This window comes from Gadus chalcogrammus, chromosome 12 (assembly GCF_026213295.1).
Source record: "Gadus chalcogrammus isolate NIFS_2021 chromosome 12, NIFS_Gcha_1.0, whole genome shotgun sequence".
Lineage (NCBI taxonomy): Eukaryota > Metazoa > Chordata > Actinopteri > Gadiformes > Gadidae > Gadus > Gadus chalcogrammus.
The window spans coordinates 10,645,666-10,673,615 of record NC_079423.1 but is presented as its reverse complement, the minus strand read 5'-3'; the positions used below and the strand labels follow the sequence as shown (position 1 = coordinate 10,673,615).

Below are 27,950 nucleotides of genomic sequence, written 5' to 3'. Positions count from 1 at the left end.
ATAAACGGCAGTAATTGATTCAGTAGGACTCCTTATCCATGTAAACGATCATTGTGACATCTGAATTCATTAATTATCTGAAATACACTGCGTGTGCGTGTGATGTTAAATGTTTGAACCAAGGTTAACGGTTAAAGTGTCAGAGAATGGGTGGTGATTTTTTGACGTCCTCCCATGATCTGAGGGGTGTTCCACGAACGGAGGTTAAACAAACACTGAGTTAACGCTGAACTCTAGGGTGATTGACCCTGTGCCGACCAACCCAGAGTTTTCGGTTCCACAGCAGCGGTTATGCATTAGTTCAATCACCTCGCGGTTGGTTAACACAGGGTTGTGCGCGTCCACGCCAAACCTATAAAGACGTGATGTATGGATCATGGAATTACCGATCAATATGGCGAAACGGGCCGCATATTTCTCAGATCTCGACCTCCAGGTTCTCCTGGAGAGTTACGATGAGGAAAAGGGAGTGATAATGAGGAAATGCAACACTAAAGCATCTTCCATAATGAGAAATAAAGCCTGGCAGAGGATAGCTGACCGCGTAAATTCGTAAGTGTCATGGTAAAAGCACTATCCTAAATATTTGAACTGAATCCATTCATTACCTATCTCAGTTAAGCTTTCTTAACATTCCATAATCTGTTATCTATAAAGATGTAATCCGACGGCCCCCAAACGAACTCGGGAACAAGTAAAAATGAAATACAAAAACGTTATACAAGCTGGTAAGCTTTTCCCACCATCGTCCTACATATTTGTCATATCATAGGCCTATTTGTCACTGCTCCTGTATTTTAATAGCCCATTTTTTTATTTTTAAAGCCAATCGTAAGAGGGCCGACAGTCGGCAGACTGGATCGGGCCCTCCAATTACCTTCACCACGGTTGAGGAGCTGGCTCTAACCATTAATGCAGGGCGCCCTGGCATGGAGGGGATACCTGGAGGTACCTCCTCCGAGAGTCCGGGGCCATCTCCGTCCACTGTCAACCCACTGGTTGAATGTAGGTTTTTTTGTTATTTCATTTTTTGTATGCGAACGCATGCAAGCCGTGTGTGTGTCATAGCGCAAATGTTCCAAATGTTATTTTGTAGCTGGGTAGAAAACCCCATGTTTGTTGTATGCCTGCTGTATAGGCCTATGTGGCTCTATTCCTAAACGTGACTAATTAATCAACTTCACAGATCAAGACGGAGTATTGCTTTTAATCGAGCCGGCTACGAATCCTCCAGTTTATGCAAGTCCGGTAGGCCTGGTTTTTTTTTTTTACATTTCTGTTGTAAGCGCATCTCAAAATACTCAGCCAATAGGCCTATATTTGCTCTTTGTATGACAGGAGGCCGATGAAAATATTGCCATGGATGGGTCTGAAAGAACTGAGGTATAGGCCTCGCTTTTTCTTGCCAGTTCCAAGTCATTATTGACGATTCAACCAAACTAACAGTGTTCTCAAACTCACTTGTCTCTTAACAGACTGTGGTCGAGGAAGCGGCGGGTACATCAGGGTCGCAATATCAGCATGTAAGACATATCCTAGGCTACTCACTTAATTTATTGGCCAAGTATGTCGCTTGAATGTTAAAACAATATTTTCCTCTATTTCAGTTGACTACTAAAGAATTATATCGACTTCATCTTCAGCGGGAAATCGCTAAGGCTGATTTGCAAATGGAGTACACGAAGCTGCTGATAGAGGTAAAAAAAGGAGGTTGGGCAGAAATTCAACGCGGACATGATATTGCTATTCAATGTCTAATTATATTATTTTTCCTCCCTCAGCAACTAAAGAATAAAAATGATTGATAAAAACAGTGTTGGGTGTTTTTTTTTTTTTAATTGAAGTGATTTTGGCAAATGTGTTCCCGCATCCTTTGTCCAGCCCTTGAATCCATTTGGGGAATGTGTTCCTCCTCGAGGAACGGGTCAAAGGGGGGAGGCATCTCTTTGCGCAGGGTGGCGATATTGTGGAGGACGGCGCATGCAACAATAATGTCGCATGCCCGTTCCGGACAAACCCTTAGTCCACGTAGGCATTGAAATCTGGACTTCAATATCCCGAATGTGTTTTCAATCTTAACGCGGGTTCTGCTGTGTGCCCGGTTTAATGTAGTCTGTGGTCCAGGAGCGGGATTAGGGTACGGGGTGATGAGCGTCGGGAGGCATGGATACCCTCGATCTCCTAGGATCCACCCATCGAATTGCCCTGCGATCAAATACAAACTTTGAGCTATCTTGCACAAGCACAATTATATGAGATCTATGATATGTTCAGAATGCAACTCACCCTCTTGAAATTTACGGCTCAAATTGGATTCACGATACATCCTTGCATCGTGGACTGAACCAGGCCATTTTGCCTCTACATTGGTGATCATGTGGGAAGCATCACATATCATCTAGTGATAAAAGAAAAAGATCGACAGCGATTAACAAACCATGGAGATATTGGAAATATCCAATATAGGCAGTGTACACTTACCTGAACATTTATACTGTGATAGCCTTTCCTGTTCACATAATCTGCCTCATTTATAGATGGGGCCAGTATGGGCACTTGTGTGCCATCAATGCACCCAATTACATTTGGAAATCCTGAAATAAAACACCCAGATGAAAAGTCAACGAGGGTAATTTCGGTGCCATTTGGGAACACGTAAAGTAGATAATGCTGACCTGCAAGTTGGTGAAACTCCATTTTCATGCGTCTCGTGGGTTTATGGCCTGGAAATACGATGAAGTTCCGCAACAACCGCTTCAGCGCAAGACAGACTTTACGTACTGAGCGGCAGACCGTGGCTTTGCCTATGTGCTCAGCATCTCCTACGCTGTACAAAAAGCTTCCCGTCGCAAAAAAAACGGAGAGCTGTGCAAATTGTTTGGAGTGGACTGAGGGCAGATCCACGATTGGTCACATTTGCAATGTATGGTTGGAGAAGGTTATTTAAATAAAGCAAAGAATCACGTGAAAAACGATATCTCTCCAGCAAAAAGTCCTCCGGAAAGGACAATATGTCGAGCCGTGGTCTAATTAATCTCTCTCTGTGAATGGCACGAATTATTTGCGCTCCGATATCAATCGGCCTCTCGTCAAAAGGGCATGCCATTGTGATCACGTAAAAGCTGTGGTGAACGCGGGTTTAAATACCCTGAGCAAAACCGGGTTATCTTTTAACTTAACCTGCGCAAAACCTGCTCCGACCAGGTTTGATTCAGAGCATATGTTGCTATAGCAACTAAGATACCTTGATCCTTTTGGAACGGAAAACCTCGGGTTACCGCAAACCCTGGGTTAACTTACCCGGTTATGTGATAAAACCGGCAGGTTTGATTCAGAGCATATGTTGCTATAGCAACTAACATACCGTGATCCTTTTGGAACGGAAAACCTAGGGTTACCGAAAACCCTGGGTTCACTTACCCGGTTATGTGATAAAACCGGCTTTGTGGAACACCCCACTGAAGTGAGCGTGCGTGTTTGTGTTGGTGAAAGTTTAAGAAATGTACAACTGTCGGTTCAGCTCTCTGGTGCTCCCTGCTGGCAGTATCACTATACTGTCCTCATGTTTCACAAAAATAGTTTTGAGAGACGTTGTCAGTTTTTGTATGTTGCTTAAATCCTCCAAAGCGGTTGGCAGTAAACATCAGGTCACGGTAGGCCACGGAGGCAATGAGCTCGAGTTGAAAAAGAAAAAGCTTACAGCACCTGGTATTCCCAGGCGGTCTCCCATCCAAGTACTAACCAGGCCCGACCCTGCTTAGCTTCCGTGTTCAGACTAGATCGGGCGTGCTCAGGGTGGTATGGCGGTAAGCAATTAGTGCAGGCGCAAAACCAGGTTTTATACAGTAGCACATAAGGAGTGAGAAAGCTGCTGAGGCTCGACGTTACACTTTTACAAAAACAATCATTAGTTAGATATAAACGGCAGTAATTGATTCAGTAGGACTCCTTATCCATGTAAACGATCATTGTGACATCTGAATTCATTAATTATCTGAAATACACTGCGTGTGCGTGTGACGTTAAATGTTTGAACCAAGGTTAACGGTTAAAGTGTCAGAGAATGGGTGGTGATTTTTTGACGTCCTCCCATGATCTGAAGTGAGCGTGCGTGTTTGTGTTGGTGAAAGTTTAAGAAATATACAACTGTCGTTTCAGCTCTCTGGTGCTCCCTGCTGGCAGTATCACTATACTGTCCTCATGTTTCACAAAAATAGTTTTGAGAGACGTTGTCAGTTTTTGTATGTTGCTTAAATCCTCCAAAGCGGTTGGCAGTAAACATCAGGTCACGGTACACCACGGTAGGCCACGGAGGCAATGAGCTCGAGTTGAAAAAGAAAAAGCTTACAGCACCTGGTATTCCCAGGCGGTCTCCCATCCAAGTACTAACCAGGCCCGACCCTGCTTAGCTTCCGAGATCAGACGAGATCAGGCGTGTTCAGGTTGGTATGGCCGCAAGCAATTAGTGGAGGCGCAAAACCAGATTTTATACAGTAGCACATAAGGAGTGAGAAAGCTGCTGAGGCTTGACGTTACACTTTTACAAAAACAATCATTAGTTAGATATAAACGGCAGTAATTGATTCAGTAGGACTCCTTATCCATGTAAACGATCATTGTGACATCTGAATTCATTAATTATCTGAAATACACTGCGTGAGCGTGTGATGTTAAATGTTTGAACCAAGGTTAACGGTTAAAGTGTCAGAGAATGGGTGGTGATTTTTTGACGTCCTCCCATGATCTGAAGTGAGCGTGCGTGTTTGTGTTGGTGAAAGTTTAAGAAATGTACAACTGTCGGTTCAGCTCTCTGGTGCTCCCTGCTGGCAGTATCACTATACTGTCCTCATGTTTCACAAAAATAGTTTTGAGAGACGTTGTCAGTTTTTGTATGTTGCTTAAATCCTCCAAAGCGGTTGGCAGTAAACATCAGGTCACGGTACGCCACGGTAGGCCACGGAGGCAATGAGCTCGAGTTGAAAAAGAAAAAGCTTACAGCACCTGGTAATCCCAGGCGGTCTCCCATCCAAGTACTAACCAGGCCCGACCCTGCTTAGCTTCCGAGATCAGACGAGATCGGGCGTGTTCAGGGTGGTATGGCCGTAAGCAATTAGTGCAGGCGCAAAACCAGGTTTTATACAGTAGCACATAAGGAGTGAGAAAGCTGCTGAGGCTTGACGTTACACTTTTACAAAAACAATCATTAGTTAGATATAAACGGCAGTAATTGATTCAGTAGGACTCCTTATCCATGTAAACGATCATTGTGACATCTGAATTCATTAATTATCTGAAATACACTGCGTGAGCGTGTGATGTTAAATGTTTGAACCAAGGTTAACGGTTAAAGTGTCAGAGAATGGGTGGTGATTTTTTGACGTCCTCCCATGATCTGAAGTGAGCGTGCGTGTTTGTGTTGGTGAAAGTTTAAGAAATGTACAACTGTCGGTTCAGCTCTCTGGTGCTCCCTGCTGGCAGTATCACTATACTGTCCTCATGTTTCACAAAAATAGTTTTGAGAGACGTTGTCAGTTTTTGTATGTTGCTTAAATCCTCCAAAGCGGTTGGCAGTAAACATCAGGTCACGGTACGCCACGGTAGGCCACGGAGGCAATGAGCTCGAGTTGAAAAAGAAAAAGCTTACAGCACCTGGTATTCCCAGGCGGTCTCCCATCCAAGTACTAACCAGGCCCGACCCTGCTTAGCTTCCGAGATCAGACGAGATCAGGCGTGTTCAGGTTGGTATCGGCGCAAGCAATTAGTTCAGGCGCAAAACCAGATTTTATACAGCAGCACATAAGGAGTGAGAAAGCTGCTGAGGCTTGACGTTACACTTTTACAAAAACAATCATTAGTTAGATATAAACGGCAGTAATTGATTCAGTAGGACTCCTTATCCATGTAAACGATCATTGTGACATCTGAATTCATTAATTATCTGAAATACACTGCGTGAGCGTGTGATGTTAAATGTTTGAACCAAGGTTAACGGTTAAAGTGTCAGAGAATGGGTGGTGATTTTTTGACGTCCTCCCATGATCTGAAGTGAGCGTGCGTGTTTGTGTTGGTGAAAGTTTAAGAAATGTACAACTGTCGGTTCAGCTCTCTGGTGCTCCCTGCTGGCAGTATCACTATACTGTCCTCATGTTTCACAAAAATAGTTTTGAGAGACGTTGTCAGTTTTTGTATGTTGCTTAAATCCTCCAAAGCGGTTGGCAGTAAACATCAGGTCACGGTACGCCACGGTAGGCCACGGAGGCAATGAGCTCGAGTTGAAAAAGAAAAAGCTTACAGCACCTGGTATTCCCAGGCGGTCTCCCATCCAAGTACTAACCAGGCCCGACCCTGCTTAGCTTCCGAGATCAGACGAGATCAGGCGTGTTCAGGTTGGTATGGCCGCAAGCAATTAGTGCAGGCGCAAAACCAGGTTTTATACAGTAGCACATAAGGAGTGAGAAAGCTGCTGAGGCTCGACGTTACACTTTTACAAAAACAATCATTAGTTAGATATAAACGGCAGTAATTGATTCAGTAGGACTCCTTATCCATGTAAACGATCATTGTGACATCTGAATTCATTAATTATCTGAAATACACTGCGTGAGCGTGTGATGTTAAATGTTTGAACCAAGGTTAACGGTTAAAGTGTCAGAGAATGGGTGGTGATTTTTTGACGTCCTCCCATGATCTGAAGTGAGCGTGCGTGTTTGTGTTGGTGAAAGTTTAAGAAATGTACAACTGTCGGTTCAGCTCTCTGGTGCTCCCTGCTGGCAGTATCACTATACTGTCCTCATGTTTCACAAAAATAGTTTTGAGAGACGTTGTCAGTTTTTGTATGTTGCTTAAATCCTCCAAAGCGGTTGGCAGTAAACATCAGGTCACGGTACGCCACGGTAGGCCACGGAGGCAATGAGCTCGAGTTGAAAAAGAAAAAGCTTACAGCACCTGGTATTCCCAGGCGGTCTCCCATCCAAGTACTAACCAGGCCCGACCCTGCTTAGCTTCCGAGATCAGACGAGATCGGGCGTGTTCAGGGTGGTATGGCCGTAAGCAATTAGTTCAGGCGCAAAACCAGGTTTTATACAGTAGCACATAAGGAGTGAGAAAGCTGCTGAGGCTCGAAGTTACACTTTTACAAAAACAATCATTAGTTAGATATAAACGGCAGTAATTGATTCAGTAGGACTCCTTATCCATGTAAACGATCATTGTGACATCTGAATTCATTAATTATCTGAAATACACTGCGTGTGCGTGTGATGTTAAATGTTTGAACCAAGGTTAACGGTTAAAGTGTCAGAGAATGGGTGGTGATTTTTTGACGTCCTCCCATGATCTGAAGTGAGCGTGCGTGTTTGTGTTGGTGAAAGTTTAAGAAATGTACAACTGTCGGTTCAGCTCTCTGGTGCTCCCTGCTGGCAGTATCACTATACTGTCCTCATGTTTCACAAAAATAGTTTTGAGAGACGTTGTCAGTTTTTGTATGTTGCTTAAATCCTCCAAAGCGGTTGGCAGTAAACATCAGGTCACGGTACGCCACGGTAGGCCACGGAGGCAATGAGCTCGAGTTGAAAAAGAAAAAGCTTACAGCACCATGGTATTCCCAGGCGGTCTCCCATCCAAGTACTAACCAGGCCCGACCCTGCTTAGCTTCCGAGATCAGACGAGATCGGGCGTGTTCAGGGTGGTATGGCCGTAAGGAATTAAGTGCAGGCGCAAAACCAGGTTTTATACAGTAGCACATAAGGAGTGAGAAAGCTGCTGAGGCTCGACATTACACTTTTACAAAAACAATCATTAGTTAGATATAAACGGCAGTAATTGATTCAGTAGGACTCCTTATCCATGTAAACGATCATTGTGACATCTGAATTCATTAATTATCTGAAATACACTGCGTGTACTTGTGATGTTAAATGTTTGAACCAAGGTTAACGGTTAAAGTGTCAGAGAATGGGTGGTGATTTTTTGACGTCCTCCCATGATCTGAAGTGAGCGTGCGTGTTTGTGTTGGTGAAAGTTTAAGAAATGTACAACTGTCGGTTCAGCTCTCTGGTGCTCCCTGCTGGCAGTATCACTATACTGTCCTCATGTTTCACAAAAATAGTTTTGAGAGACGTTGTCAGTTTTTGTATGTTGCTTAAATCCTCCAAAGCGGTTGGCAGTAAACATCAGGTCACGGTACGCCACGGTAGGCCACGGAGGCAATGAGCTCGAGTTGAAAAAGAAAAAGCTTACAGCACCTGGTATTCCCAGGCGGTCTCCCATCCAAGTACTAACCAGGCCCGACCCTGCTTAGCTTCCGAGATCAGACGAGATCAGGCGTGTTCAGGTTGGTATCGGCCGCAAGCAATTAGTTCAGGCGCAAAACCAGATTTTATACAGCAGCACATAAGGAGTGAGAAAGCTGCTGAGGCTTGACGTTACACTTTTACAAAAACAATCATTAGTTAGATATAAACGGCAGTAATTGATTCAGTAGGACTCCTTATCCATGTAAACGATCATTGTGACATCTGAATTCATTAATTATCTGAAATACACTGCGTGAGCGTGTGATGTTAAATGTTTGAACCAAGGTTAACGGTTAAAGTGTCAGAGAATGGGTGGTGATTTTTTGACGTCCTCCCATGATCTGAAGTGAGCGTGCGTGTTTGTGTTGGTGAAAGTTTAAGAAATGTACAACTGTCGGTTCAGCTCTCTGGTGCTCCCTGCTGGCAGTATCACTATACTGTCCTCATGTTTCACAAAAATAGTTTTGAGAGACGTTGTCAGTTTTTGTATGTTGCTTAAATCCTCCAAAGCGGTTGGCAGTAAACATCAGGTCACGGTACGCCACGGTAGGCCACGGAGGCAATGAGCTCGAGTTGAAAAAGAAAAAGCTTACAGCACCTGGTATTCCCAGGCGGTCTCCCATCCAAGTACTAACCAGGCCCGACCCTGCTTAGCTTCCGAGATCAGACGAGATCAGGCGTGTTCAGGTTGGTATCGCCGCAAGCAATTAGTTCAGGCGCAAAACCAGGTTTTATACAGCAGCACATAAGGAGTGAGAAAGCTGCTGAGGCTTGACGTTACACTTTTACAAAAACAATCATTAGTTAGATATAAACGGCAGTAATTGATTCAGTAGGACTCCTTATCCATGTAAACGATCATTGTGACATCTGAATTCATTAATTATCTGAAATACACTGCGTGAGCGTGTGATGTTAAATGTTTGAACCAAGGTTAACGGTTAAAGTGTCAGAGAATGGGTGGTGATTTTTTGACGTCCTCCCATGATCTGAAGTGAGCGTGCGTGTTTGTGTTGGTGAAAGTTTAAGAAATGTACAACTGTCGGTTCAGCTCTCTGGTGCTCCCTGCTGGCAGTATCACTATACTGTCCTCATGTTTCACAAAAATAGTTTTGAGAGACGTTGTCAGTTTTTGTATGTTGCTTAAATCCTCCAAAGCGGTTGGCAGTAAACATCAGGTCACGGTACGCCACGGTAGGCCACGGAGGCAATGAGCTCGAGTTGAAAAAGAAAAAGCTTACAGCACCTGGTATTCCCAGGCGGTCTCCCATCCAAGTACTAACCAGGCCCGACCCTGCTTAGCTTCCGAGGTCAGACGAGATCGGGCGTGTTCAGGGTGGTATGGCCGTAAGGCAATTAGTTCAGGCGCAAAACCAGGTTTTATACAGTAGCACATAAGGAGTGAGAAAGCTGCTGAGGCTCGACATTACACTTTTACAAAAACAATCATTAGTTAGATATAAACGGCAGTAATTGATTCAGTAGGACTCCTTATCCATGTAAACGATCATTGTGACATCTGAATTCATTAATTATCTGAAATACACTGCGTGTGCGTGTGATGTTAAATGTTTGAACCAAGGTTAACGGTTAAAGTGTCAGAGAATGGGTGGTGATTTTTTGACGTCCTCCCATGATCTGAAGTGAGCGTGCGTGTTTGTGTTGGTGAAAGTTTAAGAAATGTACAACTGTCGGTTCAGCTCTCTGGTGCTCCCTGCTGGCAGTATCACTATACTGTCCTCATGTTTCACAAAAATAGTTTTGAGAGACGTTGTCAGTTTTTGTATGTTGCTTAAATCCTCCAAAGCGGTTGGCAGTAAACATCAGGTCACGGTACGCCACGGTAGGCCACGGAGGCAATGAGCTCGAGTTGAAAAAGAAAAAGCTTACAGCACCTGGTATTCCCAGGCGGTCTCCCATCCAAGTACTAACCAGGCCCGACCCTGCTTAGCTTCCGAGATCAGACGAGATCGGGCGTGTTCAGGGTGGTATGGCCGTAAGCAATTAGTGCAGGCGCAAAACCAGGTTTTATACAGTAGCACATAAGGAGTGAGAAGGCTGCTGAGGCTCGACGTTACACTTTTACAAAAACAATCATTAGTTAGATATAAACGGCAGTAATTGATTCAGTAGGACTCCTTATCCATGTAAACGATCATTGTGACATCTGAATTCATTAATTATCTGAAATACACTGCGTGTGCGTGTGATGTTAAATGTTTGAACCAAGGTTAACGGTTAAAGTGTCAGAGAATGGGTGGTGATTTTTTGACGTCCTCCCATGATCTGAAGTGAGCGTGCGTGTTTGTGTTGGTGAAAGTTTAAGAAATGTACAACTGTCGGTTCAGCTCTCTGGTGCTCCCTGCTGGCAGTATCACTATACTGTCCTCATGTTTCACAAAAATAGTTTTGAGAGACGTTGTCAGTTTTTGTATGTTGCTTAAATCCTCCAAAGCGGTTGGCAGTAAACATCAGGTCACGGTACGCCACGGTAGGCCACGGAGGCAATGAGCTCGAGTTGAAAAAGAAAAAGCTTACAGCACCTGGTATTCCCAGGCGGTCTCCCATCCAAGTACTAACCAGGCCCGACCCTGCTTAGCTTCCGAGATCAGACGAGATCGGGCGTGTTCAGGGTGGTATGGCCGTAAGCAATTAGTGCAGGCGCAAAACCAGGTTTTATACAGTAGCACATAAGGAGTGAGAAAGCTGCTGAGGCTCGACGTTACACTTTTACAAAAACAATCATTAGTTAGATATAAACGGCAGTAATTGATTCAGTAGGACTCCTTATCCATGTAAACGATCATTGTGACATCTGAATTCATTAATTATCTGAAATACACTGCGTGTGCGTGTGATGTTAAATGTTTGAACCAAGGTTAACGGTTAAAGTGTCAGAGAATGGGTGGTGATTTTTTGACGTCCTCCCATGATCTGAAGTGAGCGTGCGTGTTTGTGTTGGTGAAAGTTTAAGAAATGTACAACTGTCGGTTCAGCTCTCTGGTGCTCCCTGCTGGCAGTATCACTATACTGTCCTCATGTTTCACAAAAATAGTTTTGAGAGACGTTGTCAGTTTTTGTATGTTGCTTAAATCCTCCAAAGCGGTTGGCAGTAAACATCAGGTCACGGTACGCCACGGTAGGCCACGGAGGCAATGAGCTCGAGTTGAAAAAGAAAAAGCTTACAGCACCTGGTATTCCCAGGCGGTCTCCCATCCAAGTACTAACCAGGCCCGACCCTGCTTAGCTTCCGAGATCAGACGAGATCGGGCGTGTTCAGGGTGGTATGGCCGTAAGCAATTAGTGCAGGCGCAAAACCAGGTTTTATACAGTAGCACATAAGGAGTGAGAAAGCTGCTGAGGCTTGACGTTACACTTTTACAAAAACAATCATTAGTTAGATATAAACGGCAGTAATTGATTCAGTAGGACTCCTTATCCATGTAAACGATCATTGTGACATCTGAATTCATTAATTATCTGAAATACACTGCGTGTGCGTGTGATGTTAAATGTTTGAACCAAGGTTAACGGTTAAAGTGTCAGAGAATGGGTGGTGATTTTTTGACGTCCTCCCATGATCTGAAGTGAGCGTGCGTGTTTGTGTTGGTGAAAGTTTAAGAAATGTACAACTGTCGGTTCAGCTCTCTGGTGCTCCCTGCTGGCAGTATCACTATACTGTCCTCATGTTTCACAAAAATAGTTTTGAGAGACGTTGTCAGTTTTTGTATGTTGCTTAAATCCTCCAAAGCGGTTGGCAGTAAACATCAGGTCACGGTACGCCACGGTAGGCCACGGAGTCAATGAGCTCGAGTTGAAAAAGAAAAAGCTTACAGCACCTGGTATTCCCAGGCGGTCTCCCATCCAAGTACTAACCAGGCCCGACCCTGCTTAGCTTCCGAGATCAGACGAGATCGGGCGTGTTCAGGGTGGTATGGCCGTAAGCAATTAGTGCAGGCGCAAAACCAGGTTTTATACAGTAGCACATAAGGAGTGAGAAAGCTGCTGAGGCTCGACGTTACACTTTTACAAAAACAATCATTAGTTAGATATAAACGGCAGTAATTGATTCAGTAGGACTCCTTATCCATGTAAACGATCATTGTGACATCTGAATTCATTAATTATCTGAAATACACTGCGTGAGCGTGTGATGTTAAATGTTTGAACCAAGGTTAACGGTTAAAGTGTCAGAGAATGGGTGGTGATTTTTTGACGTCCTCCCATGATCTGAAGTGAGCGTGCGTGTTTGTGTTGGTGAAAGTTTAAGAAATGTACAACTGTCGGTTCAGCTCTCTGGTGCTCCCTGCTGGCAGTATCACTATACTGTCCTCATGTTTCACAAAAATAGTTTTGAGAGACGTTGTCAGTTTTTGTATGTTGCTTAAATCCTCCAAAGCGGTTGGCAGTAAACATCAGGTCACGGTACGCCACGGTAGGCCACGGAGGCAATGAGCTCGAGTTGAAAAAGAAAAAGCTTACAGCACCTGGTATTCCCAGGCGGTCTCCCATCCAAGTACTAACCAGGCCCGACCCTGCTTAGCTTCCGAGATCAGACGAGATAGGGCGTGTTCAGGGTGGTATGGCCGTAAGCAATTAGTGCAGGCGCAAAACCAGGTTTTATACAGTAGCACATAAGGAGTGAGAAAGCTGCTGAGGCTCGACGTTACACTTTTACAAAAACAATCATTAGTTAGATATAAACGGCAGTAATTGATTCAGTAGGACTCCTTATCCATGTAAACGATCATTGTGACATCTGAATTCATTAATTATCTGAAATACACTGCGTGATGCGTGTGATGTTAAATGTTTGAACCAAGGTTAACGGTTAAAGTGTCAGAGAATGGGTGGTGATTTTTTGACGTCCTCCCATGATCTGAAGTGAGCGTGCGTGTTTGTGTTGGTGAAAGTTTAAGAAATGTACAACTGTCGGTTCAGCTCTCTGGTGCTCCCTGCTGGCAGTATCACTATACTGTCCTCATGTTTCACAAAAATAGTTTTGAGAGACGTTGTCAGTTTTTGTATGTTGCTTAAATCCTCCAAAGCGGTTGGCAGTAAACATCAGGTCACGGTACGCCACGGTAGGCCACGGAGTCAATGAGCTCGAGTTGAAAAAGAAAAAGCTTACAGCACCTGGTATTCCCAGGCGGTCTCCCATCCAAGTACTAACCAGGCCCGACCCTGCTTAGCTTCCGAGATCAGACGAGATCGGGCGTGTTCAGGGTGGTATGGCCGTAAGCAATTAGTGCAGGCGCAAAACCAGGTTTTATACAGTAGCACATAAGGAGTGAGAAAGCTGCTGAGGCTCGACGTTACACTTTACAAAAACAATCATTAGTTAGATATAAACGGCAGTAATTGATTCAGTAGGACTCCTTATCCATGTAAACGATCATTGTGACATCTGAATTCATTAATTATCTGAAATACACTGCGTGTGCGTGTGATGTTAAATGTTTGAACCAAGGTTAACGGTTAAAGTGTCAGAGAATGGGTGGTGATTTTTTGACGTCCTCCCATGATCTGAAGTGAGCGTGCGTGTTTGTGTTGGTGAAAGTTTAAGAAATGTACAACTGTCGGTTCAGCTCTCTGGTGCTCCCTGCTGGCAGTATCACTATACTGTCCTCATGTTTCACAAAAATAGTTTTGAGAGACGTTGTCAGTTTTTGTATGTTGCTTAAATCCTCCAAAGCGGTTGGCAGTAAACATCAGGTCACGGTACGCCACGGTAGGCCACGGAGGCAATGAGCTCGAGTTGAAAAAGAAAAAGCTTACAGCACCTGGTATTCCCAGGCGGTCTCCCATCCAAGTACTAACCAGGCCCGACCCTGCTTAGCTTCCGAGATCAGACGAGATCGGGCGTGTTCAGGGTGGTATGGCCGTAAGCAATTAGTGCAGGCGCAAAACCAGGTTTTATACAGTAGCACATAAGGAGTGAGAAAGCTGCTGAGGCTCGACGTTACACTTTTACAAAAACAATCATTAGTTAGATATAAACGGCAGTAATTGATTCAGTAGGACTCCTTATCCATGTAAACGATCATTGTGACATCTGAATTCATTAATTATCTGAAATACACTGCGTGTGCGTGTGATGTTAAATGTTTGAACCAAGGTTAACGGTTAAAGTGTCAGAGAATGGGTGGTGATTTTTTGACGTCCTCCCATGATCTGAAGTGAGCGTGCGTGTTTGTGTTGGTGAAAGTTTAAGAAATGTACAACTGTCGGTTCAGCTCTCTGGTGCTCCCTGCTGGCAGTATCACTATACTGTCCTCATGTTTCACAAAAATAGTTTTGAGAGACGTTGTCAGTTTTTGTATGTTGCTTAAATCCTCCAAAGCGGTTGGCAGTAAACATCAGGTCACGGTACGCCACGGTAGGCCACGGAGTCAATGAGCTCGAGTTGAAAAAGAAAAGCTTACAGCACCTGGTATTCCCAGGCGGTCTCCCATCCAAGTACTAACCAGGCCCGACCCTGCTTAGCTTCCGAGATCAGACGAGATCGGGCGTGTTCAGGGTGGTATGGCCGTAAGCAATTAGTGCAGGCGCAAAACCAGGTTTTATACAGTAGCACATAAGGAGTGAGAAAGCTGCTGAGGCTCGACGTTACACTTTTACAAAAACAATCATTAGTTAGATATAAACGGCAGTAATTGATTCAGTAGGACTCCTTATCCATGTAAACGATCATTGTGACATCTGAATTCATTAATTATCTGAAATACACTGCGTGTGCGTGTGATGTTAAATGTTTGAACCAAGGTTAACGGTTAAAGTGTCAGAGAATGGGTGGTGATTTTTTGACGTCCTCCCATGATCTGAAGTGAGCGTGCGTGTTTGTGTTGGTGAAAGTTTAAGAAATGTACAACTGTCGGTTCAGCTCTCTGGTGCTCCCTGCTGGCAGTATCACTATACTGTCCTCATGTTTCACAAAAATAGTTTTGAGAGACGTTGTCAGTTTTTGTATGTTGCTTAAATCCTCCAAAGCGGTTGGCAGTAAACATCAGGTCACGGTACGCCACGGTAGGCCACGGAGGCAATGAGCTCGAGTTGAAAAAGAAAAAGCTTACAGCACCTGGTATTCCCAGGCGGTCTCCCATCCAAGTACTAACCAGGCCCGACCCTGCTTAGCTTCCGAGATCAGACGAGATCGGGCGTGTTCAGGGTGGTATGGCCGTAAGCAATTAGTGCAGGCGCAAAACCAGGTTTTATACAGTAGCACATAAGGAGTGAGAAAGCTGCTGAGGCTCGACGTTACACTTTTACAAAAACAATCATTAGTTAGATATAAACGGCAGTAATTGATTCAGTAGGACTCCTTATCCATGTAAACGATCATTGTGACATCTGAATTCATTAATTATCTGAAATACACTGCGTGTGCGTGTGATGTTAAATGTTTGAACCAAGGTTAACGGTTAAAGTGTCAGAGAATGGGTGGTGATTTTTTGACGTCCTCCCATGATCTGAAGTGAGCGTGCGTGTTTGTGTTGGTGAAAGTTTAAGAAATGTACAACTGTCGGTTCAGCTCTCTGGTGCTCCCTGCTGGCAGTATCACTATACTGTCCTCATGTTTCACAAAAATAGTTTTGAGAGACGTTGTCAGTTTTTGTATGTTGCTTAAATCCTCCAAAGCGGTTGGCAGTAAACATCAGGTCACGGTACGCCACGGTAGGCCACGGAGGCAATGAGCTCGAGTTGAAAAAGAAAAAGCTTACAGCACCTGGTATTCCCAGGCGGTCTCCCATCCAAGTACTAACCAGGCCCGACCCTGCTTAGCTTCCGAGATCAGACGAGATCGGGCGTGTTCAGGGTGGTATGGCCGTAAGCAATTAGTGCAGGCGCAAAACCAGGTTTTATACAGTAGCACATAAGGAGTGAGAAAGCTGCTGAGGCTCGACGTTACACTTTTACAAAAACAATCATTAGTTAGATATAAACGGCAGTAATTGATTCAGTAGGACTCCTTATCCATGTAAACGATCATTGTGACATCTGAATTCATTAATTATCTGAAATACACTGCGTGTGCGTGTGATGTTAAATGTTTGAACCAAGGTTAACGGTTAAAGTGTCAGAGAATGGGTGGTGATTTTTGACGTCCTCCCATGATCTGAAGTGAGCGTGCGTGTTTGTGTTGGTGAAAGTTTAAGAAATGTACAACTGTCGGTTCAGCTCTCTGGTGCTCCCTGCTGGCAGTATCACTATACTGTCCTCATGTTTCACAAAAATAGTTTTGAGAGACGTTGTCAGTTTTTGTATGTTGCTTAAATCCTCCAAAGCGGTTGGCAGTAAACATCAGGTCACGGTACGCCACGGTAGGCCACGGAGTCAATGAGCTCGAGTTGAAAAAGAAAAAGCTTACAGCACCTGGTATTCCCAGGCGGTCTCCCATCCAAGTACTAACCAGGCCCGACCCTGCTTAGCTTCCGAGATCAGACGAGATCGGGCGTGTTCAGGGTGGTATGGCCGTAAGCAATTAGTGCAGGCGCAAAACCAGGTTTTATACAGTAGCACATAAGGAGTGAGAAAGCTGCTGAGGCTCGACGTTACACTCTTACAAAAACAATCATTAGTTAGATATAAACGGCAGTAATTGATTCAGTAGGACTCCTTATCCATGTAAACGATCATTGTGACATCTGAATTCATTAATTATCTGAAATACACTGCGTGTGCGTGTGATGTTAAATGTTTGAACCAAGGTTAACGGTTAAAGTGTCAGAGAATGGGTGGTGATTTTTTGACGTCCTCCCATGATCTGAAGTGAGCGTGCGTGTTTGTGTTGGTGAAAGTTTAAGAAATGTACAACTGTCGGTTCAGCTCTCTGGTGCTCCCTGCTGGCAGTATCACTATACTGTCCTCATGTTTCACAAAAATAGTTTTGAGAGACGTTGTCAGTTTTTGTATGTTGCTTAAATCCTCCAAAGCGGTTGGCAGTAAACATCAGGTCACGGTACGCCACGGTAGGCCACGGAGGCAATGAGCTCGAGTTGAAAAAGAAAAAGCTTACAGCACCTGGTATTCCCAGGCGGTCTCCCATCCAAGTACTAACCAGGCCCGACCCTGCTTAGCTTCCGAGATCAGACGAGATCGGGCGTGTTCAGGGTGGTATGGCCGTAAGCAATTAGTGCAGGCGCAAAACCAGGTTTTATACAGTAGCACATAAGGAGTGAGAAAGCTGCTGAGGCTCGACGTTACACTTTACAAAAACAATCATTAGTTAGATATAAACGGCAGTAATTGATTCAGTAGGACTCCTTATCCATGTAAACGATCATTGTGACATCTGAATTCATTAATTATCTGAAATACACTGCGTGTGCGTGTGATGTTAAATGTTTGAACCAAGGTTAACGGTTAAAGTGTCAGAGAATGGGTGGTGATTTTTTGACGTCCTCCCATGATCTGAAGTGAGCGTGCGTGTTTGTGTTGGTGAAAGTTTAAGAAATGTACAACTGTCGGTTCAGCTCTCTGGTGCTCCCTGCTGGCAGTATCACTATACTGTCCTCATGTTTCACAAAAATAGTTTTGAGAGACGTTGTCAGTTTTTGTATGTTGCTTAAATCCTCCAAAGCGGTTGGCAGTAAACATCAGGTCACGGTACGCCACGGTAGGCCACGGAGTCAATGAGCTCGAGTTGAAAAAGAAAAAGCTTACAGCACCTGGTATTCCCAGGCGGTCTCCCATCCAAGTACTAACCAGGCCCGACCCTGCTTAGCTTCCGAGATCAGACGAGATCGGGCGTGTTCAGGGTGGTATGGCCGTAAGCAATTAGTGCAGGCGCAAAACCAGGTTTTATACAGTAGCACATAAGGAGTGAGAAAGCTGCTGAGGCTCGACGTTACACTTTTACAAAAACAATCATTAGTTAGATATAAACGGCAGTAATTGATTCAGTAGGACTCCTTATCCATGTAAACGATCATTGTGACATCTGAATTCATTAATTATCTGAAATACACTGCGTGTGCGTGTGATGTTAAATGTTTGAACCAAGGTTAACGGTTAAAGTGTCAGAGAATGGGTGGTGATTTTTTGACGTCCTCCCATGATCTGAAGTGAGCGTGCGTGTTTGTGTTGGTGAAAGTTTAAGAAATGTACAACTGTCGGTTCAGCTCTCTGGTGCTCCCTGCTGGCAGTATCACTATACTGTCCTCATGTTTCACAAAAATAGTTTTGAGAGACGTTGTCAGTTTTTGTATGTTGCTTAAATCCTCCAAAGCGGTTGGCAGTAAACATCAGGTCACGGTACGCCACGGTAGGCCACGGAGGCAATGAGCTCGAGTTGAAAAAGAAAAAGCTTACAGCACCTGGTATTCCCAGGCGGTCTCCCATCCAAGTACTAACCAGGCCCGACCCTGCTTAGCTTCCGAGATCAGACGAGATCGGGCGTGTTCAGGGTGGTATGGCCGTAAGCAATTAGTGCAGGCGCAAAACCAGGTTTTATACAGTAGCACATAAGGAGTGAGAAAGCTGCTGAGGCTCGACGTTACACTTTACAAAAACAATCATTAGTTAGATATAAACGGCAGTAATTGATTCAGTAGGACTCCTTATCCATGTAAACGATCATTGTGACATCTGAATTCATTAATTATCTGAAATACACTGCGTGTGCGTGTGATGTTAAATGTTTGAACCAAGGTTAACGGTTAAAGTGTCAGAGAATGGGTGGTGATTTTTTGACGTCCTCCCATGATCTGAAGTGAGCGTGCGTGTTTGTGTTGGTGAAAGTTTAAGAAATGTACAACTGTCGGTTCAGCTCTCTGGTGCTCCCTGCTGGCAGTATCACTATACTGTCCTCATGTTTCACAAAAATAGTTTTGAGAGACGTTGTCAGTTTTTGTATGTTGCTTAAATCCTCCAAAGCGGTTGGCAGTAAACATCAGGTCACGGTACGCCACGGTAGGCCACGGAGTCAATGAGCTCGAGTTGAAAAAGAAAAAGCTTACAGCACCTGGTATTCCCAGGCGGTCTCCCATCCAAGTACTAACCAGGCCCGACCCTGCTTAGCTTCCGAGATCAGACGAGATCGGGCGTGTTCAGGGTGGTATGGCCGTAAGCAATTAGTGCAGGCGCAAAACCAGGTTTTATACAGTAGCACATAAGGAGTGAGAAAGCTGCTGAGGCTCGACGTTACACTTTTACAAAAACAATCATTAGTTAGATATAAACGGCAGTAATTGATTCAGTAGGACTCCTTATCCATGTAAACGATCATTGTGACATCTGAATTCATTAATTATCTGAAATACACTGCGTGTGCGTGTGATGTTAAATGTTTGAACCAAGGTTAACGGTTAAAGTGTCAGAGAATGGGTGGTGATTTTTTGACGTCCTCCCATGATCTGAAGTGAGCGTGCGTGTTTGTGTTGGTGAAAGTTTAAGAAATGTACAACTGTCGGTTCAGCTCTCTGGTGCTCCCTGCTGGCAGTATCACTATACTGTCCTCATGTTTCACAAAAATAGTTTTGAGAGACGTTGTCAGTTTTTGTATGTTGCTTAAATCCTCCAAAGCGGTTGGCAGTAAACATCAGGTCACGGTACGCCACGGTAGGCCACGGAGGCAATGAGCTCGAGTTGAAAAAGAAAAAGCTTACAGCACCTGGTATTCCCAGGCGGTCTCCCATCCAAGTACTAACCAGGCCCGACCCTGCTTAGCTTCCGAGATCAGACGAGATCGGGCGTGTTCAGGGTGGTATGGCCGTAAGCAATTAGTGCAGGCGCAAAACCAGGTTTTATACAGTAGCACATAAGGAGTGAGAAAGCTGCTGAGGCTCGACGTTACACTTTTACAAAAACAATCATTAGTTAGATATAAACGGCAGTAATTGATTCAGTAGGACTCCTTATCCATGTAAACGATCATTGTGACATCTGAATTCATTAATTATCTGAAATACACTGCGTGTGCGTGTGATGTTAAATGTTTGAACCAAGGTTAACGGTTAAAGTGTCAGAGAATGGGTGGTGATTTTTTGACGTCCTCCCATGATCTGAAGTGAGCGTGCGTGTTTGTGTTGGTGAAAGTTTAAGAAATGTACAACTGTCGGTTCAGCTCTCTGGTGCTCCCTGCTGGCAGTATCACTATACTGTCCTCATGTTTCACAAAAATAGTTTTGAGAGACGTTGTCAGTTTTTGTATGTTGCTTAAATCCTCCAAAGCGGTTGGCAGTAAACATCAGGTCACGGTACGCCACGGTAGGCCACGGAGTCAATGAGCTCGAGTTGAAAAAGAAAAAGCTTACAGCACCTGGTATTCCCAGGCGGTCTCCCATCCAAGTACTAACCAGGCCCGACCCTGCTTAGCTTCCGAGATCAGACGAGATCGGGCGTGTTCAGGGTGGTATGGCCGTAAGCAATTAGTGCAGGCGCAAAACCAGGTTTTATACAGTAGCACATAAGGAGTGAGAAAGCTGCTGAGGCTCGACGTTACACTTTTACAAAAACAATCATTAGTTAGATATAAACGGCAGTAATTGATTCAGTAGGACTCCTTATCCATGTAAACGATCATTGTGACATCTGAATTCATTAATTATCTGAAATACACTGCGTGTGCGTGTGATGTTAAATGTTTGAACCAAGGTTAACGGTTAAAGTGTCAGAGAATGGGTGGTGATTTTTTGACGTCCTCCCATGATCTGAAGTGAGCGTGCGTGTTTGTGTTGGTGAAAGTTTAAGAAATGTACAACTGTCGGTTCAGCTCTCTGGTGCTCCCTGCTGGCAGTATCACTATACTGTCCTCATGTTTCACAAAAATAGTTTTGAGAGACGTTGTCAGTTTTTGTATGTTGCTTAAATCCTCCAAAGCGGTTGGCAGTAAACATCAGGTCACGGTACGCCACGGTAGGCCACGGAGGCAATGAGCTCGAGTTGAAAAAGAAAAAGCTTACAGCACCTGGTATTCCCAGGCGGTCTCCCATCCAAGTACTAACCAGGCCCGACCCTGCTTAGCTTCCGAGATCAGACGAGATCGGGCGTGTTCAGGGTGGTATGGCCGTAAGCAATTAGTGCAGGCGCAAAACCAGGTTTTATACAGTAGCACATAAGGAGTGAGAAAGCTGCTGAGGCTCGACGTTACACTCTTACAAAAACAATCATTAGTTAGATATAAACGGCAGTAATTGATTCAGTAGGACTCCTTATCCATGTAAACGATCATTGTGACATCTGAATTCATTAATTATCTGAAATACACTGCGTGTGCGTGTGATGTTAAATGTTTGAACCAAGGTTAACGGTTAAAGTGTCAGAGAATGGGTGGTGATTTTTTGACGTCCTCCCATGATCTGAAGTGAGCGTGCGTGTTTGTGTTGGTGAAAGTTTAAGAAATGTACAACTGTCGGTTCAGCTCTCTGGTGCTCCCTGCTGGCAGTATCACTATACTGTCCTCATGTTTCACAAAAATAGTTTTGAGAGACGTTGTCAGTTTTTGTATGTTGCTTAAATCCTCCAAAGCGGTTGGCAGTAAACATCAGGTCACGGTACGCCACGGTAGGCCACGGAGGCAATGAGCTCGAGTTGAAAAAGAAAAAGCTTACAGCACCTGGTATTCCCAGGCGGTCTCCCATCCAAGTACTAACCAGGCCCGACCCTGCTTAGCTTCCGAGATCAGACGAGATCGGGCGTGTTCAGGGTGGTATGGCCGTAAGCAATTAGTGCAGGCGCAAAACCAGGTTTTATACAGTAGCACATAAGGAGTGAGAAAGCTGCTGAGGCTTCGACGTTACACTTTTACAAAAACAATCATTAGTTAGATATAAACGGCAGTAATTGATTCAGTAGGACTCCTTATCCATGTAAACGATCATTGTGACATCTGAATTCATTAATTATCTGAAATACACTGCGTGTGCGTGTGATGTTAAATGTTTGAACCAAGGTTAACGGTTAAAGTGTCAGAGAATGGGTGGTGATTTTTTGACGTCCTCCCATGATCTGAAGTGAGCGTGCGTGTTTGTGTTGGTGAAAGTTTAAGAAATGTACAACTGTCGGTTCAGCTCTCTGGTGCTCCCTGCTGGCAGTATCACTATACTGTCCTCATGTTTCACAAAAATAGTTTTGAGAGACGTTGTCAGTTTTTGTATGTTGCTTAAATCCTCCAAAGCGGTTGGCAGTAAACATCAGGTCACGGTACGCCACGGTAGGCCACGGAGGCAATGAGCTCGAGTTGAAAAAGAAAAAGCTTACAGCACCTGGTATTCCCAGGCGGTCTCCCATCCAAGTACTAACCAGGCCCGACCCTGCTTAGCTTCCGAGATCAGACGAGATCGGGCGTGTTCAGGGTGGTATGGCCGTAAGCAATTAGTGCAGGCGCAAAACCAGGTTTTATACAGTAGCACATAAGGAGTGAGAAAGCTGCTGAGGCTCGACGTTACACTTTTACAAAAACAATCATTAGTTAGATATAAACGGCAGTAATTGATTCAGTAGGACTCCTTATCCATGTAAACGATCATTGTGACATCTGAATTCATTAATTATCTGAAATACACTGCGTGTGCGTGTGATGTTAAATGTTTGAACCAAGGTTAACGGTTAAAGTGTCAGAGAATGGGTGGTGATTTTTTGACGTCCTCCCATGATCTGAAGTGAGCGTGCGTGTTTGTGTTGGTGAAAGTTTAAGAAATGTACAACTGTCGGTTCAGCTCTCTGGTGCTCCCTGCTGGCAGTATCACTATACTGTCCTCATGTTTCACAAAAATAGTTTTGAGAGACGTTGTCAGTTTTTGTATGTTGCTTAAATCCTCCAAAGCGGTTGGCAGTAAACATCAGGTCACGGTACGCCACGGTAGGCCACGGAGGCAATGAGCTCGAGTTGAAAAAGAAAAAGCTTACAGCACCTGGTATTCCCAGGCGGTCTCCCATCCAAGTACTAACCAGGCCCGACCCTGCTTAGCTTCCGAGATCAGACGAGATCGGGCGTGTTCAGGGTGGTATGGCCGTAAGCAATTAGTGCAGGCGCAAAACCAGGTTTTATACAGTAGCACATAAGGAGTGAGAAAGCTGCTGAGGCTTCGACGTTACACTTTTACAAAAACAATCATTAGTTAGATATAAACGGCAGTAATTGATTCAGTAGGACTCCTTATCCATGTAAACGATCATTGTGACATCTGAATTCATTAATTATCTGAAATACACTGCGTGTGCGTGTGATGTTAAATGTTTGAACCAAGGTTAACGGTTAAAGTGTCAGAGAATGGGTGGTGATTTTTTGACGTCCTCCCATGATCTGAAGTGAGCGTGCGTGTTTGTGTTGGTGAAAGTTTAAGAAATGTACAACTGTCGGTTCAGCTCTCTGGTGCTCCCTGCTGGCAGTATCACTATACTGTCCTCATGTTTCACAAAAATAGTTTTGAGAGACGTTGTCAGTTTTTGTATGTTGCTTAAATCCTCCAAAGCGGTTGGCAGTAAACATCAGGTCACGGTACGCCACGGTAGGCCACGGAGGCAATGAGCTCGAGTTGAAAAAGAAAAAGCTTACAGCACCTGGTATTCCCAGGCGGTCTCCCATCCAAGTACTAACCAGGCCCGACCCTGCTTAGCTTCCGAGATCAGACGAGATCGGCGTGTTCAGGGTGGTATGGCCGTAAGCAATTAGTGCAGGCGCAAAACCAGGTTTTATACAGTAGCACATAAGGAGTGAGAAAGCTGCTGAGGCTCGACGTTACACTTTTACAAAAACAATCATTAGTTAGATATAAACGGCAGTAATTGATTCAGTAGGACTCCTTATCCATGTAAACGATCATTGTGACATCTGAATTCATTAATTATCTGAAATACACTGCGTGTGCGTGTGATGTTAAATGTTTGAACCAAGGTTAACGGTTAAAGTGTCAGAGAATGGGTGGTGATTTTTTGACGTCCTCCCATGATCTGAAGTGAGCGTGCGTGTTTGTGTTGGTGAAAGTTTAAGAAATGTACAACTGTCGGTTCAGCTCTCTGGTGCTCCCTGCTGGCAGTATCACTATACTGTCCTCATGTTTCACAAAAATAGTTTTGAGAGACGTTGTCAGTTTTTGTATGTTGCTTAAATCCTCCAAAGCGGTTGGCAGTAAACATCAGGTCACGGTACGCCACGGTAGGCCACGGAGGCAATGAGCTCGAGTTGAAAAAGAAAAAGCTTACAGCACCTGGTATTCCCAGGCGGTCTCCCATCCAAGTACTAACCAGGCCCGACCCTGCTTAGCTTCCGAGATCAGACGAGATCGGGCGTGTTCAGGGTGGTATGGCCGTAAGCAATTAGTGCAGGCGCAAAACCAGGTTTTATACAGTAGCACATAAGGAGTGAGAAAGCTGCTGAGGCTCTACGTTACACTTTTACAAAAACAATCATTAGTTAGATATAAACGGCAGTAATTGATTCAGTAGGACTCCTTATCCATGTAAACGATCATTGTGACATCTGAATTCATTAATTATCTGAAATACACTGCGTGTGCGTGTGATGTTAAATGTTTGAACCAAGGTTAACGGTTAAAGTGTCAGAGAATGGGTGGTGATTTTTTGACGTCCTCCCATGATCTGAAGTGAGCGTGCGTGTTTGTGTTGGTGAAAGTTTAAGAAATGTACAACTGTCGGTTCAGCTCTCTGGTGCTCCCTGCTGGCAGTATCACTATACTGTCCTCATGTTTCACAAAAATAGTTTTGAGAGACGTTGTCAGTTTTTGTATGTTGCTTAAATCCTCCAAAGCGGTTGGCAGTAAACATCAGGTCACGGTACGCCACGGTAGGCCACGGAGTCAATGAGCTCGAGTTGAAAAAGAAAAAGCTTACAGCACCTGGTATTCCCAGGCGGTCTCCATCCAAGTACTAACCAGGCCCGACCCTGCTTAGCTTCCGAGATCAGACGAGATCGGGCGTGTTCAGGGTGGTATGGCCGTAAGCAATTAGTGCAGGCGCAAAACCAGGTTTATACAGTAGCACATAAGGAGTGAGAAAGCTGCTGAGGCTCGACGTTACACTTTTACAAAAACAATCATTAGTTAGATATAAACGGCAGTAATTGATTCAGTAGGACTCCTTATCCATGTAAACGATCATTGTGACATCTGAATTCATTAATTATCTGAAATACACTGCGTGTGCGTGTGATGTTAAATGTTTGAACCAAGGTTAACGGTTAAAGTGTCAGAGAATGGGTGGTGATTTTTTGACGTCCTCCCATGATCTGAAGTGAGCGTGCGTGTTTGTGTTGGTGAAAGTTTAAGAAATGTACAACTGTCGGTTCAGCTCTCTGGTGCTCCCTGCTGGCAGTATCACTATACTGTCCTCATGTTTCACAAAAATAGTTTTGAGAGACGTTGTCAGTTTTTGTATGTTGCTTAAATCCTCCAAAGCGGTTGGCAGTAAACATCAGGTCACGGTACGCCACGGTAGGCCACGGAGGCAATGAGCTCGAGTTGAAAAAGAAAAAGCTTACAGCACCTGGTATTCCCAGGCGGTCCTCCCATCCAAGTACTAACCAGGCCCGACCCTGCTTAGCTTCCGAGATCAGACGAGATCGGGCGTGTTCAGGGTGGTATGGCCGTAAGCAATTAGTGCAGGCGCAAAACCAGGTTTTATACAGTAGCACATAAGGAGTGAGAAAGCTGCTGAGGCTTGACGTTACACTTTTACAAAAACAATCATTAGTTAGATATAAACGGCAGTAATTGATTCAGTAGGACTCCTTATCCATGTAAACGATCATTGTGACATCTGAATTCATTAATTATCTGAAATACACTGCGTGATGCGTGTGATGTTAAATGTTTGAACCAAGGTTAACGGTTAAAGTGTCAGAGAATGGGTGGTGATTTTTTGACGTCCTCCATGATCTGAAGTGAGCGTGCGTGTTGTGTTGGTGAAAGTTTAAGAAATGTACAACTGTCGGTTCAGCTCTCTGGTGCTCCCTGCTGGCAGTATCACTATACTGTCCTCATGTTTCACAAAAATAGTTTTGAGAGACGTTGTCAGTTTTGTATGTTGCTTAAATCCTCCAAAGCGGTTGGCAGTAAACATCAGGTCACGGTACGCCACGGTAGGCCACGGAGGCAATGAGCTCGAGTTGAAAAAGAAAAGCTTACAGCACCTGGTATTCCCAGGCGGTCTCCCATCCAAGTACTAACCAGGCCCGACCCTGCTTAGCTTCCGAGATCAGAACGAGATCGGGCGTGTTCAGGGTGGTATGGCCGTAAGCAATTAGTTCAGGCGCAAAACCAGGTTTTATACAGTAGCACATAAGGAGTGAGAAAGCTGCTGAGGCTCGACGTTACACTTTTACAAAAACAATCATTAGTTAGATATAAACGGCAGTAAATTGATTCAGTAGGACTCCTTATCCATGTAACGATCATGTGACATCTGAATTCATTAATTATCTGAAATACACTGCGTGTGCGTGTGATGTTAAATGTTGAACCAAGGTTAACGGTTAAAGTGTCAGAGAATGGGTGGTGATTTTTGACGTCCTCCCATGATCTGAAGTGAGCGTGCGTGTTTGTGTTGGTGAAAGTTTAAGAAATGTACAACTTCGGTTCAGCTCTCTGGTGCTCCCTGCTGGCAGTATCACTATACGTCCTCATGTTTCACAAAAATAGTTTTGAGAGACGTTGTCAGTTTTGTATGTTGCTTAAATCCTCCAAAGCGGTTGGCAGTAAACATCAGGTCACGGTACGCCACGGTAGGCCACGGAGGCAATGAGCTCGAGTTGAAAAAGAAAAAGCTTACAGCACCTGGTATTCCCAGGCGGTCTCCCATCCAAGTACTAACCAGGCCCGACCCTGCTTAGCTTCCGAGATCAGACGAGATCGGCGGCGTGTTCAGGGTGGTATGGCCGTAAGGAATTAGTGCAGGCGCAAACCAGGTTTTATACAGTAGCACATAAGGAGTGAGAAGGCTGCTGAGGCTCGACATTACACTTTTACAAAAACAATCATTAGTTAGATATAAACGGCAGTAATTGATTCAGTAGGACTCCTTATCCATGTAACGATCATTGTGACATCTGAATTCATTAATTATCTGAAATACACTGCGTGATGCGTGTGATTTTTAATGTTTGAACCAAGGTTAACGGTTAAAGTGTCAGAGAATGGGTGGTGATTTTTTGACGTCCTCCCATGATCTGAAGTGAGCGTGCGTGTTTGTGTTGGTGAAAGTTTAAGAAATGTACAACTGTCGGTTCAGCTCTCTGGTGCTCCCTGCTGGCAGTATCACTATACTGTCCTCATGTTCACAAAATAGTTTTGAGAGACGTTGTCAGTTTTTGTATGTTGCTTAAATCCTCCAAAGCGGTTGGCAGTAAACATCAGGTCACGGTACGCCACGGTAGGCCACGGAGGCCAATGAGCTCAGGTTGAAAAAAGAAAAAGCTTACAGCACCTGGTATCCCAGGCGGTCTCCCATCCAAGTACTACCAGGCCCGACCCTGCTTCAGCTTCCGAGATCATACGAGGATCGAGGCGTGTTCAGGGTGGTTATGGCCGCTAGAGGCAATTAGTGCAGGGCGCAAAACCAGGTTTACTACAGTAGCACATAAGGGAGTGAGAAAGCTGCTGAGGCTTGACATTAAACTTTTACAAAAAAAAATCATTAGTTAGATATAAACGGCAGTAATGATTCAGTAGGACTCCTATCCATGTAAACGATCATTGTGAC

At 44.4% G+C, this 27,950-nt stretch overlaps 1 protein-coding gene, 37 non-coding genes and 1 pseudogene across 38 annotated transcripts; 1 reads left to right on the top strand and 38 right to left on the bottom strand.

Annotated features, from left to right (window-relative positions):
- Positions 1–224: 224 nt before the first annotated feature.
- LOC130393665 (putative nuclease HARBI1) lies at positions 225–3,432 on the bottom strand (annotated as a pseudogene).
- Positions 231–3,445, top strand: LOC130393667 (uncharacterized). Its single transcript, XM_056604379.1, has 8 exons — positions 231–552; positions 658–728; positions 826–1,005; positions 1,187–1,248; positions 1,339–1,383; positions 1,476–1,523; positions 1,608–1,697; positions 1,782–3,445. Exons 1-8 carry the CDS (start codon positions 377–379, stop codon positions 1,803–1,805), a joined length of 696 nt encoding a protein of 231 aa, XP_056460354.1. The 5' UTR covers positions 231–376; the 3' UTR covers positions 1,806–3,445.
- Positions 3,446–3,693: 248 nt separating this feature from the next.
- Positions 3,694–3,812, bottom strand: LOC130395714 (5S ribosomal RNA). The gene has a single exon (XR_008898738.1). It is a non-coding gene; the product is annotated as a 5S ribosomal RNA (ribosomal RNA).
- Positions 3,813–4,341: 529 nt separating this feature from the next.
- LOC130394420 (5S ribosomal RNA) lies at positions 4,342–4,460 on the bottom strand. The gene has a single exon (XR_008897581.1). It is a non-coding gene; the product is annotated as a 5S ribosomal RNA (ribosomal RNA).
- A 529-nt stretch (positions 4,461–4,989) lies between these two features.
- On the bottom strand, positions 4,990–5,108 carry LOC130400832 (5S ribosomal RNA). Its single transcript, XR_008903305.1, has one exon. It is a non-coding gene; the product is annotated as a 5S ribosomal RNA (ribosomal RNA).
- Positions 5,109–5,637: 529 nt separating this feature from the next.
- Positions 5,638–5,756, bottom strand: LOC130395661 (5S ribosomal RNA). The gene has a single exon (XR_008898691.1). It is a non-coding gene; the product is annotated as a 5S ribosomal RNA (ribosomal RNA).
- Positions 5,757–6,285: 529 nt separating this feature from the next.
- Positions 6,286–6,404, bottom strand: LOC130394419 (5S ribosomal RNA). Its single transcript, XR_008897580.1, has one exon. It is a non-coding gene; the product is annotated as a 5S ribosomal RNA (ribosomal RNA).
- A 529-nt stretch (positions 6,405–6,933) lies between these two features.
- On the bottom strand, positions 6,934–7,052 carry LOC130398490 (5S ribosomal RNA). Its single transcript, XR_008901058.1, has one exon. It is a non-coding gene; the product is annotated as a 5S ribosomal RNA (ribosomal RNA).
- Positions 7,053–7,581: 529 nt separating this feature from the next.
- LOC130394609 (5S ribosomal RNA) lies at positions 7,582–7,701 on the bottom strand. Its single transcript, XR_008897750.1, has one exon. It is a non-coding gene; the product is annotated as a 5S ribosomal RNA (ribosomal RNA).
- Positions 7,702–8,231: 530 nt separating this feature from the next.
- LOC130395627 (5S ribosomal RNA) lies at positions 8,232–8,351 on the bottom strand. Its single transcript, XR_008898665.1, has one exon. It is a non-coding gene; the product is annotated as a 5S ribosomal RNA (ribosomal RNA).
- Positions 8,352–8,880: 529 nt separating this feature from the next.
- Positions 8,881–8,999, bottom strand: LOC130394986 (5S ribosomal RNA). The gene has a single exon (XR_008898092.1). It is a non-coding gene; the product is annotated as a 5S ribosomal RNA (ribosomal RNA).
- Positions 9,000–9,528: 529 nt separating this feature from the next.
- Positions 9,529–9,647, bottom strand: LOC130400749 (5S ribosomal RNA). The gene has a single exon (XR_008903223.1). It is a non-coding gene; the product is annotated as a 5S ribosomal RNA (ribosomal RNA).
- A 530-nt stretch (positions 9,648–10,177) lies between these two features.
- LOC130398489 (5S ribosomal RNA) lies at positions 10,178–10,296 on the bottom strand. The gene has a single exon (XR_008901057.1). It is a non-coding gene; the product is annotated as a 5S ribosomal RNA (ribosomal RNA).
- Positions 10,297–10,825: 529 nt separating this feature from the next.
- Positions 10,826–10,944, bottom strand: LOC130398488 (5S ribosomal RNA). Its single transcript, XR_008901056.1, has one exon. It is a non-coding gene; the product is annotated as a 5S ribosomal RNA (ribosomal RNA).
- A 529-nt stretch (positions 10,945–11,473) lies between these two features.
- Positions 11,474–11,592, bottom strand: LOC130398487 (5S ribosomal RNA). The gene has a single exon (XR_008901055.1). It is a non-coding gene; the product is annotated as a 5S ribosomal RNA (ribosomal RNA).
- Positions 11,593–12,121: 529 nt separating this feature from the next.
- Positions 12,122–12,240, bottom strand: LOC130398485 (5S ribosomal RNA). The gene has a single exon (XR_008901053.1). It is a non-coding gene; the product is annotated as a 5S ribosomal RNA (ribosomal RNA).
- A 529-nt stretch (positions 12,241–12,769) lies between these two features.
- LOC130401162 (5S ribosomal RNA) lies at positions 12,770–12,888 on the bottom strand. Its single transcript, XR_008903620.1, has one exon. It is a non-coding gene; the product is annotated as a 5S ribosomal RNA (ribosomal RNA).
- A 530-nt stretch (positions 12,889–13,418) lies between these two features.
- Positions 13,419–13,537, bottom strand: LOC130398484 (5S ribosomal RNA). The gene has a single exon (XR_008901052.1). It is a non-coding gene; the product is annotated as a 5S ribosomal RNA (ribosomal RNA).
- Positions 13,538–14,065: 528 nt separating this feature from the next.
- On the bottom strand, positions 14,066–14,184 carry LOC130398483 (5S ribosomal RNA). Its single transcript, XR_008901051.1, has one exon. It is a non-coding gene; the product is annotated as a 5S ribosomal RNA (ribosomal RNA).
- Positions 14,185–14,712: 528 nt separating this feature from the next.
- LOC130398482 (5S ribosomal RNA) lies at positions 14,713–14,831 on the bottom strand. Its single transcript, XR_008901050.1, has one exon. It is a non-coding gene; the product is annotated as a 5S ribosomal RNA (ribosomal RNA).
- A 529-nt stretch (positions 14,832–15,360) lies between these two features.
- Positions 15,361–15,479, bottom strand: LOC130398480 (5S ribosomal RNA). The gene has a single exon (XR_008901049.1). It is a non-coding gene; the product is annotated as a 5S ribosomal RNA (ribosomal RNA).
- Positions 15,480–16,008: 529 nt separating this feature from the next.
- Positions 16,009–16,127, bottom strand: LOC130398479 (5S ribosomal RNA). Its single transcript, XR_008901048.1, has one exon. It is a non-coding gene; the product is annotated as a 5S ribosomal RNA (ribosomal RNA).
- A 528-nt stretch (positions 16,128–16,655) lies between these two features.
- LOC130398478 (5S ribosomal RNA) lies at positions 16,656–16,774 on the bottom strand. Its single transcript, XR_008901047.1, has one exon. It is a non-coding gene; the product is annotated as a 5S ribosomal RNA (ribosomal RNA).
- A 529-nt stretch (positions 16,775–17,303) lies between these two features.
- Positions 17,304–17,422, bottom strand: LOC130398477 (5S ribosomal RNA). Its single transcript, XR_008901046.1, has one exon. It is a non-coding gene; the product is annotated as a 5S ribosomal RNA (ribosomal RNA).
- A 528-nt stretch (positions 17,423–17,950) lies between these two features.
- LOC130398476 (5S ribosomal RNA) lies at positions 17,951–18,069 on the bottom strand. Its single transcript, XR_008901045.1, has one exon. It is a non-coding gene; the product is annotated as a 5S ribosomal RNA (ribosomal RNA).
- A 529-nt stretch (positions 18,070–18,598) lies between these two features.
- On the bottom strand, positions 18,599–18,717 carry LOC130398475 (5S ribosomal RNA). The gene has a single exon (XR_008901044.1). It is a non-coding gene; the product is annotated as a 5S ribosomal RNA (ribosomal RNA).
- A 528-nt stretch (positions 18,718–19,245) lies between these two features.
- Positions 19,246–19,364, bottom strand: LOC130398473 (5S ribosomal RNA). Its single transcript, XR_008901042.1, has one exon. It is a non-coding gene; the product is annotated as a 5S ribosomal RNA (ribosomal RNA).
- Positions 19,365–19,893: 529 nt separating this feature from the next.
- Positions 19,894–20,012, bottom strand: LOC130398472 (5S ribosomal RNA). The gene has a single exon (XR_008901041.1). It is a non-coding gene; the product is annotated as a 5S ribosomal RNA (ribosomal RNA).
- Positions 20,013–20,541: 529 nt separating this feature from the next.
- On the bottom strand, positions 20,542–20,660 carry LOC130398471 (5S ribosomal RNA). The gene has a single exon (XR_008901040.1). It is a non-coding gene; the product is annotated as a 5S ribosomal RNA (ribosomal RNA).
- A 529-nt stretch (positions 20,661–21,189) lies between these two features.
- Positions 21,190–21,308, bottom strand: LOC130398470 (5S ribosomal RNA). Its single transcript, XR_008901039.1, has one exon. It is a non-coding gene; the product is annotated as a 5S ribosomal RNA (ribosomal RNA).
- Positions 21,309–21,837: 529 nt separating this feature from the next.
- On the bottom strand, positions 21,838–21,956 carry LOC130398469 (5S ribosomal RNA). The gene has a single exon (XR_008901038.1). It is a non-coding gene; the product is annotated as a 5S ribosomal RNA (ribosomal RNA).
- Positions 21,957–22,486: 530 nt separating this feature from the next.
- Positions 22,487–22,605, bottom strand: LOC130398468 (5S ribosomal RNA). The gene has a single exon (XR_008901037.1). It is a non-coding gene; the product is annotated as a 5S ribosomal RNA (ribosomal RNA).
- A 529-nt stretch (positions 22,606–23,134) lies between these two features.
- LOC130398467 (5S ribosomal RNA) lies at positions 23,135–23,253 on the bottom strand. Its single transcript, XR_008901036.1, has one exon. It is a non-coding gene; the product is annotated as a 5S ribosomal RNA (ribosomal RNA).
- Positions 23,254–23,783: 530 nt separating this feature from the next.
- On the bottom strand, positions 23,784–23,901 carry LOC130394013 (5S ribosomal RNA). The gene has a single exon (XR_008897213.1). It is a non-coding gene; the product is annotated as a 5S ribosomal RNA (ribosomal RNA).
- Positions 23,902–24,430: 529 nt separating this feature from the next.
- Positions 24,431–24,549, bottom strand: LOC130398466 (5S ribosomal RNA). The gene has a single exon (XR_008901035.1). It is a non-coding gene; the product is annotated as a 5S ribosomal RNA (ribosomal RNA).
- A 529-nt stretch (positions 24,550–25,078) lies between these two features.
- LOC130401295 (5S ribosomal RNA) lies at positions 25,079–25,196 on the bottom strand. Its single transcript, XR_008903757.1, has one exon. It is a non-coding gene; the product is annotated as a 5S ribosomal RNA (ribosomal RNA).
- A 528-nt stretch (positions 25,197–25,724) lies between these two features.
- On the bottom strand, positions 25,725–25,844 carry LOC130394098 (5S ribosomal RNA). The gene has a single exon (XR_008897289.1). It is a non-coding gene; the product is annotated as a 5S ribosomal RNA (ribosomal RNA).
- Positions 25,845–26,370: 526 nt separating this feature from the next.
- LOC130399725 (5S ribosomal RNA) lies at positions 26,371–26,490 on the bottom strand. The gene has a single exon (XR_008902226.1). It is a non-coding gene; the product is annotated as a 5S ribosomal RNA (ribosomal RNA).
- Positions 26,491–27,013: 523 nt separating this feature from the next.
- On the bottom strand, positions 27,014–27,134 carry LOC130394842 (5S ribosomal RNA). Its single transcript, XR_008897961.1, has one exon. It is a non-coding gene; the product is annotated as a 5S ribosomal RNA (ribosomal RNA).
- Positions 27,135–27,950: the final 816 nt, after the last annotated feature.

What these genes read in the sequence shown, in the direction of transcription:
- LOC130393667 (XM_056604379.1), top strand. Translation starts at nt 377, where the DNA reads ATGGAATTACCGATCAATATGGCGAAACGGGCCGCATATTTCTCAGAT. An exon ending in CAAAAACGTTATACAAGCTG is followed by an intron (nt 729 to 825) that starts GTAAGCTTTTCC and finishes TTATTTTTAAAG; the next exon opens with CCAATCGTAAGAGGGCCGAC. An exon ending in TGTCAACCCACTGGTTGAAT is followed by an intron (nt 1,006 to 1,186) that starts GTAGGTTTTTTT and finishes TCAACTTCACAG; the next exon opens with ATCAAGACGGAGTATTGCTT.